At 46.7% G+C, this 9,172-nt stretch overlaps 1 protein-coding gene across 1 annotated transcript in view; it reads left to right on the top strand.

The window, feature by feature from the left end:
* WTIP (Wilms tumor 1 interacting protein) overlaps positions 1-9,172 on the top strand; it is a 21,143-nt gene that overhangs the window by 1,341 nt on the left and 10,630 nt on the right. The window contains exons 2-3 of the mRNA XM_008574711.1: positions 4-73; positions 4,585-4,686. Coding sequence (XP_008572933.1) covers positions 4-73; positions 4,585-4,686 — 172 coding nt within the window. The remainder of the gene's footprint in view (positions 1-3; positions 74-4,584; positions 4,687-9,172) is intronic.

The following is a 9,172-nucleotide window of genomic DNA, read 5'->3' as shown; positions in this document are numbered from 1 at the left end:
GAGCGGCGGCTGGAGGCGCTCACTCGAGAGCTGGAGCGGGCGCTGGAGGCGCGCACGGCGCGGGACTACTTCGGTGAGGGGGCCAGGCTGATGAGGGAGGCCCCCGGGGGCTGGGGGAGCCGGCGACGATGCGGTGGCGGAGGACGTGTGGGTGAGCGCGAACCGCCGGCTCTGGGGTCTGTTTCCCTCAGCGGCAGCGCCTCTAGGTCTCTCGCCACAGAAGGGGTTCTGGCAAAGTGCGTGGATGCCGTTTCTAACTTAGAGAAACAAGGTGAATAGGCAGATTAAGCCCTCGTCTGATACTTTTCTTTTGATTCTTGGCGCTTGCTTCTGCTCATCCTACCCGAGGCTTCGTGATGGGCACAAGGGATTCCCGCCGTCCGTGCTCCCTCCCCTCCAGCAGTAGGGGGTGTGGACAGGAACGGGGCGGTGAAGTGGCCCAGGTGCCACTGGACCCCACCTGACCGAGGCTTTGATGGTGGTAGTGGCTGGAGGTAAAGAGTACGTGAGGGAGGAAAAGCCCGCCCCGGGGGAGAGAGGGACCAAGCCAGTCACACTGGGCTGCCCTCCTCTGGGTTGTGCTGTGTATGTATAGGGGCTGTTTCCTGCAGCAGTCCTGCTTCTCTTGCATTTGCAAAGCCCACCAATCTCTGACAGCCTCCGTTTCCCAGCCCGGCCCTGACCCCCTGATCCCTAGTCCTTTGGACAACTCTTAGAGTGAGATTGTGGGAGGAGGAGGCAGAAATACTGTGGGGCCTGGGGAGAGAGCCTCTCTCTCTCTCCTTTCCTGATAAAGTTTGCAAGCGGGGTGGGTGGTTATCATGTCTGGGACTGAGGCTATTCTGGGGTTTGCATCTTCTGTGCGTTCAGTCCGGCTAGCAGCTCAAGACTGCCCTAACTGGATCTTGAGAGATGAGGAGGCTGTGTGTGACAGGCAGATGGGGGCATTCCAGGCAGAGGGAAGAATGTGAGCACAAGGAGGCAAGTGAGTCTGTGAGATTGTTCCACTCTGCTCCCAGGAGTTGCAGCCAGGGAGAGTCAGGTGGTGGTCAAGGGCATGTGTGGGCTAAAGGGCTGGCCTGCCTTTGGGATGGGGAACCGCTCACAGCTGGGAGGTCAGGGTTAAAATTTGTGGTTAGGCAGGTCTTGTGGCTGCTGTCAGATGGCTGGGGAGAAGGGAGGTGAGTTAGGAACACCTGGGGCTGTCTTCTGAAGGGGACACTTTCCAGTGCTTACTTCAGGGGAGACTGTCCATTTTCTGGCCCCTGTGCCCTACAGAGCCTGAAAGGTTAGGGTTGCATTCTGTTGGCCTCCTTAGCCACTCCTGAATCTTTATGTGAAGCTGGGTGGCCACAGTCCCAGGCAGGTAATATGGGAAGTGAGAGGCTGATAGTAAAAGACCGGGGGGTGGGGTGGGGGGTGGAGTGCAGTCCTTCTTAAAGAACAGCTCCTGCTCAGCTCTGGCCTGTTGTAGCCACATGGCACTGTGAGGGGAATCATGATAGGTCTTTATTTTTTTCAAGAGAAGCTGAAATCAAGATTTAGGTAACATTTTCCCCATTTTTTAAAAATAAGGGGAACTTATTTGCTTGAACTGTATGGTTCTGCTGATGTTTGACTTTTTTGAGCTATGAATGTGGCAATTTCATATAATTCAACCTGAAAAATACAGAATTTTACAAAAGGGAGTCTGCAGGTAGCAAGAGCTCAAGTGATCTCTCTCTGGTAAAATATCCTCAGAGTGTGTTTTTTCTCTTTTCACAATCCCTCATCCCTTCCTCTCTCTGGCTCTAGTACCAGCTGACCTCTTGATCTCTTTCTGCTATTCACTGATGTCTTTGGAACTTTCCCCTCTCTCCTCCCCAAGTTGCACTGCCACTAGCCAGCCAACAGCCTCGGGCTTCCGGAACCTCTAGCTTTGGTGACCTTCCTGCCTTCTCTTCAGCCACCCACTCCCAGGGCCACTCCCTGCTCTTCAGCAGTCTTCAGTTCTGACTCCAGCCTGCTTCTCCCCAGTCCCTCTGATTCCTCAGATCACTGTCTGCCCAGCAGAGCCCTGCCTCTGAGTTGGGGCTGCAGACCCCCTTTCTGCTGCTATAGCAGGCCATGGGGAGCTCTGAGGAAGCCGCTGGGACCATGGCAGATTTATGATCTTCACCTCGGTGGTCTTGGCACCATCTGTCACCCTAAGCCTTGGTCAGTTCCCTCTTTTTATTCCCTCCACAACCTTCCTCTCTCCTCTGCCCATGCCTTCGCTTTCTGCTTTGCTCGTCAGCAGTTGCAGTCTGTCTCCATCAGCTTCCTGTTCTTCACCTGCTGGTCCACGTCCAGCCTCACTCTCCTGCTAAGAGGGTAAGGGTCCTTCATCTCCAACCTCCACCTCCTCCATCTTTGGCTTTCTTCTTACCATTGCCCTTTTTCCTTTGGTCATAAATATGTACAAGGGTCTTTAATTAAGGGGAAAAAAAGAAAGGGCAGGGCTGGCTGGTTAGCTCTGTTTTGTTAGACATGGTGTTATAACAACAGGTCAAAGGTTCAGATCCCCATACCAGCCAGATGCGAGCAAAACAAGACACAAAAAGCAAAAACAAAACTCCCAAACCTAGTGATCACAAAGTCCCCTCATCTCTCCTTCTTCTCATCCCAGTGTCTTGCTGAGGTTGTCTTTGCTTATTCAGAACTTCTCTTTTCCCCTCAGCCATCTGCTCTGTCTCCTCTCACTTGACTGACCAAGCTCTTGACGCAGAACACTGGTGACGCCCCAGCCCCAGTGGGCATTTTCCAGCCCTTGTGTGCCTGGATCTCACAGCTGTATCCCACAGTGTGGAGCTGGCTGTCCTCAAAATGTCCTGCTCCCTTAATTTCTGAGACACCTCAAGCTCCTGGTTCTCCTTCAGTGTATTTTTATTGAACTGATGCAAGTACATATTTAGAGAAAAATCAAGCAAAACCCCAAACTACTAACACAAGGTAATAGCCTTCCTTTTTGCCCGTTCTCCTATGCTGCTTCCCAGAGGCAGCCAAGAGTATATTCTTCTCACTGTTTATTCTAGTAACTTAATCAGGAAAATGACAGGGCCAGATATTCAAAGCTGATGGAAGAGAGAGAAGATCCATTACTCTTGGAAGTGAGGGTACATCACTTTCACTTTAGAAAGATAAGCCTGGCTACTGTTTGGGGGATGGATTATTGGGGGCCAGGCTGGGACTCAGGGAGGAGCTGTTTGCATGAGAATGGACCTTCTGAATCAGGCCGGTGGGAGTGAGGGTAAAGGAATGAAGTCACGATTAGGGGGCAGAGGGTGGGTCGCAGTGAGGTAACCAGTTACAGATTTCTTTGTTCCTTCTCCACTCCCATTGCTTCACTTGCCTTACCTTAAAAAAAAAAAAAGGGGGGGGGGCAGAGAAACAGATTCAGAGTTGGTGATGAGGAGAGGGTAGATCTGGATGCTTCCTGATCTTGGGTACACAAAAGCACCATTTCCTCAGGGGAAAACCAGAGGCCAGAGCAGTTTTGTGGGGAATCTGGAGCCCTGTTCTGGACATGGTGTGTCTGAGGACCATCTGGGAGGTGGATCAGCGACTCAGGATGGTGTCAGGGTTGGAGCAGAGCATGAGGCGCACTTGGCAGGGGTGAGCTGCTGGGAGAGGATGGGACTGCACAGGGAGACTGGGTAAAGTCAGGGTCCCACGTGGGGACCTACAGGTATGGTTGGTTTGGCCTCCATGTTTTCAAAGCACTTAGGTTAGTAAGTAATTTCGGTTATGGAAGGATTGCACGTACAGATCTAGATTTCTAGCTTTTCTTGAAAAATTAGAATCTCTGTTAATGCTGCTGGGGCTGCCTTTCCACAGAGTAGCTGTTGGTGAGCTAAGGCGTGGCCACAACCTCTGTAGCTGCCTCTCCATTTATCTGGGTCTCCACTAGGCCTCTTTGCACTCCTCTGAACATGCCCTTCTCCCCCCTGGGGACAGTGTCTCCCTCCATTGGAATGCAGGCTCTTTGAGGGTGGGGACTTGGGTGCAGAATCTCCAGCACCCAAACTGCAGGGCATGTGGCAAGGCCGTCAGTGTCTGTGTGCTGACTGAAGGAGAGAACGAATGACCCTTGTGCCTTGTGGTACAGATGAGGAAAGAGTGGCTGGGGAGGGTTGCTGCTGCCCTGGGGTGTGCTTGTGTGCGCTTCAGTTTTTGTGTCGGGGTCAGAAGATATGTATTTTTATTTTGAAGAATAGGATTTGGTTCATAGACAGCAAATTTTCCCTCAAAGAACAGATCATAGGTAAAGGGGCTTAGAACAACTTCTGAGTGTAAATATGTGATAATAGTTATGATGGATGGCTTCAGTTAGCTGTGACTGTAGCAAGTGCTAAGCTCTTTGAATCCTCCATCAACAAAGTCAGCAAACCCTAAGTAGTGGGTGCCAGTGTTAGTCATTAGTAACCGAGTGCTGTTGGCTTAGGGAAGTGAACTCACCCAAGGTCCAGCAGGTGGGCAACGCCAGGATGGGGAGTCAGATGCATGTCCACCTGACTGTGCAATCCGTGGCGCCAACCACTTCTCTCGCCTGCCTCTCCTCCCTAGGCATTTGCATCAAGTGTGGGCTTGGCATCTACGGAGCAAGGCAGGCATGCCAAGCAATGGGGAGCCTGTATCACACTGACTGCTTCACCTGTGACTCCTGCGGTAGGTAACCCCTTACCCCTTGCCCTTGTCCTCAAGTCCCAGGCAGATGGGCCACCCAGCTGTGGCCTAGGCTGGGGTGTGGAGGAGGCTGGTCAGTCTTCCTGGGCAGATGGGTTATGACTTATTTCTATCTGGGCCTGGCCTCTTTGAGTGGCCCAGGTCCCTCGGAAGATCTGCTTGGGCCTGGGGAGGGAGGCATGGAGCCACTGAGGAGCCTTCTGCTGGCTGTGGGGAAGGGCTGTCCCTCTGTCCTTGGCTTTGGAACCTCCACTCTAGACAGGGTACCGGTGGCACTGACCGGGGTATGAGGTCAGTGAGGGGCCTTCTGCCTGTATGGAAGTAGAGGTCATGTTTCTTTTTCCTGCAGTTTATTTTTTGTCCCAATTTTACACACAGTATAAACTATAAATGTTATAATTTAACCTAGACAAAGTTATAAAAAAAAAGTAACTATAATCCAACCACCCTAATAAATCTGCACTCTTGATTTTCTCAGGGTTCTTCAGACATCTAAGCAGACATCTTTTATTTTTTTGCACTAAACATTTTAATATTTTATTTTACTAAAGTATAATACATGCACAGTGTTAAGTCAAATAGTCCGGAGAAGCTATTTTTGCACTAGCAAAAACCATGTATCTTTCCTGGTTCCACTCCCCAGAGGCGGCCGGTTAGTATTATTTAGCAATTTCTTTTAGCAGATACTTTCATATCTCTAATAAGCATATACTACTGTTTCATGATGTTTCAGTCTTAGACATGATCTACTTATTTTTGCTGTAATAATGAGGAATAGGTTCTTATACCATCCATTACCCCTTCTCTCCTTCCGTCTCCTCAATGTATTCATATCACAAGTTTTGGTTATCAGCAAACCCAGTTTAATATATTACTTTGACTATATAAGTATTATTCACCAGAGAGCCAAGAATTGTACTGTGATTACATCCCCTTTTTTCTATAGTCTTTTTTACTTTTACTGGAGATCTATTTTTTTGTTTTTTGTTTTTTGTTTTCCCTTGTATCTCCTTGCTTTATCATATCTTCGGGTTTTTTTTTCCCTCAAATGTTCCATTATATTGGGCATTCTACTGAGTTCCTACTGGGGGCCGCTGGCCCCTGTCAGTCTGGCGCCACTTGCCCCCAGGGTCCTGTGTGGTTCTCATTCTGTGTCTGGATCAAATCCATGATTTCCTGGAAGCTTTCAGCTGCAGATAACAGGGAAGCTGCTGAGGAGGCTTCAACTCTAAGAATATTTCTTGGCTTAGTCAACTGGGAGCCCAGAGGTAGGACTGGCTTCAGGCTGGGATTGATCTAGTGGCTCAGGCTCTGTGGTTAGCTTGGCTGGGTATCCCTTGGGTTTGGGTTTATCCTTAGGGCCACTTCTCTCATAGTGGTCAAATGTCTGAGGCAGCTAGAGACTTCAGTTGGCATTCCACTAATCTGGAGGAAGAGGGAGCATCTCTTCTGCTCACTTTCTTGAAATGGGAAGACTTCTTTTCCTTAAAGCACCTAGCACATCTCCTTGTATCCCATTGGCCAGATCACCTCGCACATTCATTCCTGAACCAATCCCTGTGGCTGGGGGGCGTGCTGTAATTTGATTGACTGACTTGCCTGAGTCTCTGAACAAATACTGTGGCAAGGAAAGAACTCAGGCCCACCAGCAGATGCGGAGGTGAATTCAGGTTTCCCTGAAGCACACGAGGCTGTGTGAGGGAAGGTTGGATACTGAACACAGCGAGGAGAAGAAGGGAACTAGTGAGTGCCCAGAGTAGCCAGTGACAAAAAGCCTACAGCAGACATAACAGAATATCCTAGGCTGGGCTGCTGCACTGCACAACTTTAGGGGCACCATTCACTGTGTATGTAAATGGTGCCCCCTGGAAATGTGCAGTCCAGAGCCGCTCCCGGAGGCTGTAGTGGGATGGGTGTGAAGGATCTGTGCAACATGGCAGCCCTCTTCCTGAGAGCTCCCAAAAGTAAAAAACAGATCACACACACCAAAACGGGAATCAGAATGGCATCAGAATTTGGTAGCCCCTTTGGCTGCTAAATTTTCACACAATGCTGAGTGAAAATTATTTCCAACTTGGAAATCTGTTCCCAGGCAAATATCAGTTAAGTATGAGGATAGAATAAAGATATTTTAGACATTTCAGAATTCAGAAAATTTACCTCCCACATGCCTTTTCTTAGATAACTACATCAGAATGAGGAAGTTGGTGCTGGAGACACTTTCGGTGGTTTCACAGCATTGCTTCTTTCCTCCTCCTCGCTGTGTTCAGCGTCCAACCTTCCCTCACACAGCCTCGTGTGCTTCAGGGAAACCTGAATTTCCCTCCACATCTGCTGGTGGGCCCGCGTTCCTCTCGCCTTGCCACAGTATTTGTTCAGAGACTCAGGCAAGTCAGTCAATCAAATCACAGCACGCCCCCCAGCCACAGGGATTGGTTCAGGAATGAATGTGTGAGGTGATCTGGCCAATGGGACACAAGGAGATTTGCTAAGTGCTTTATGGAAAGGTCTCCCCATCTCTAGAAGAGATGCCTCCTTTTCCTCCAGAAAATGATGAGTCCATTTTATCTTTTTTGTGCGTTCACTGTTATTGCATTTTCTGTCCTGTCCAAGAAATCTTTCTAGTCTCGTGTTTTGGATGTCTGTTTTTATTTCTGTTTTTTAATTAATTAATTAATTTGGTGGTTGGCTGGAAAAGGGATCCGAACCCCTGACCTTGTTGTTGTAAGGCAGCACTCTAAACCAACTAAGCTAACTGGCCAGCCTGTTTTGTAAGTGTGTTAAACATACCTACCTATTCTGTATGCTGTGTCTAATAATCTCAATATATGATGTCTGAAATGCTGCTTCTATTGTGTATTGTTTCTCCTCACTTTTTTTTTTTTAAAAGATGACCGGTAAGGGGATCTTAACCCTTGGCTTGGTGTTGTCAGCACCACGCTCAGCCAGTGAGCAAACCGGCCATCCCTATATAGGATCCGAACCCGTGGCCTTGGTGTTATCAGCACCGCACTCTACCGAGTGAGCCACGGGCCGGCCCTTCTCCTCACTTTTGATGATGATACCTTGTTTTATCATGTGTTTTGAAGTTTTCGATTGTGGAAGTGTATCTGCTGGAATTTGCTGAGGTCTATGTTGAGGGTACATTTTCTCAGGGAATGTTTTAAACATTTTTATTAAGGTAAGTTTTTCCTTAATAAAAATTGAGTTGAAAAAATTCAAAAATGGAAAAGAGGCAAACATTTTTTTAATGCATATTCTTATGTACTCATGCAGTGTATCGCCATACAGTCATTATTCTTTTTGATGCACAAATTTCCCCAAATTTGAGCAGATAAAGTCCCTTCAAGTTGGCTTCTGTGCCCTTTGCATATGTCTTGGTCATTCTTTGAGTACTTCTTTATTCTGGCAGAATCTGTTCCCAGTCTGTCTTTGTTATCATTTTAAATTGATAACAATTTACATACAATACAACAAACAGATCTTAATTATATAGGTAAAAGATTTTGGACGGATGTATACATTTATTTAACTCACACCCCTAACAAAGATATGATAAATTTTAAATACCCTAGAAACTTCCATCTTTCGCTTTCTCAGACTCCTCCAATTTATCATAACCTGCTCATCAGTATTCTGATTTCTGCCACTATAGATTAGTTTTGTCTGTTCTGAAATTCATATAAATGCATTCATATCGTACATACCATTTTGTGGCTGATTTATTTTGCGGAGCATGTCCTTTTTTAAAAATCCATGTTGTTGCATGGATTTTTATTGCTTTTTATTTTGAATAGCTGAATAGAAATGCATTTCTTTTTTTTATTGCTGAATAGGAATCTATTGCATGTATGACCACGATTTGTTTATCCATTTAACTGTTGATAGATACTATGTTGTTCTTTGAACATTCTTGTAGAGTTCATTTTGTGGACATATGTTTTCATTTCTCTTGAGTAAATTCCAAGGAGTGGAATTTCTAGGTCATAGGGTAAGTGTATGTTTAACTTTATAAGAAACTGCCAAACTGTTTTCTAAAGGAGTCGCACCATTTTGCACTCCTACTAGAAATGTAAGAGAGTTGGGTTAGTCTCTGTGTTTGCCAACAGTTGGTATTTTAGTCTTTTTAATTTTAGCCATTCTGGTGAATATGAAGTGATATCTCCATGTGGTTTTAATTTGCATTTTCCTGATAACAAATGAGGTTAAGCACCTTTTTTTTTTTTTTGCTTTTTGACCATTAATGTATCTTCTTTTGCGAAGTTTGTTCAAGGCTTTTGCCTATTTGTTTTATTGTGACTTATTTGTCTTAATTCTTGAGTTGTAGGAGTTTACATATATATGAGTATATTCTGAATACAAATTCTTTGTCAGATATATGTTTTTTTTGTTTTTTTTTTTTTGTCTTTTCCGGCAACGGATCGCAACCCTCAGTGTCGCCCCCGTACCGGACCGGGACCGGCAACAG

Source organism: Galeopterus variegatus, unplaced genomic scaffold (assembly GCF_000696425.1).
Source record: "Galeopterus variegatus unplaced genomic scaffold, G_variegatus-3.0.2 Scaffold1089, whole genome shotgun sequence".
In the NCBI taxonomy this organism is placed as follows: domain Eukaryota; kingdom Metazoa; phylum Chordata; class Mammalia; order Dermoptera; family Cynocephalidae; genus Galeopterus; species Galeopterus variegatus.
Note: the sequence above shows the minus strand (reverse complement) of the source record. Positions and strands in the feature narration are given on the sequence as shown.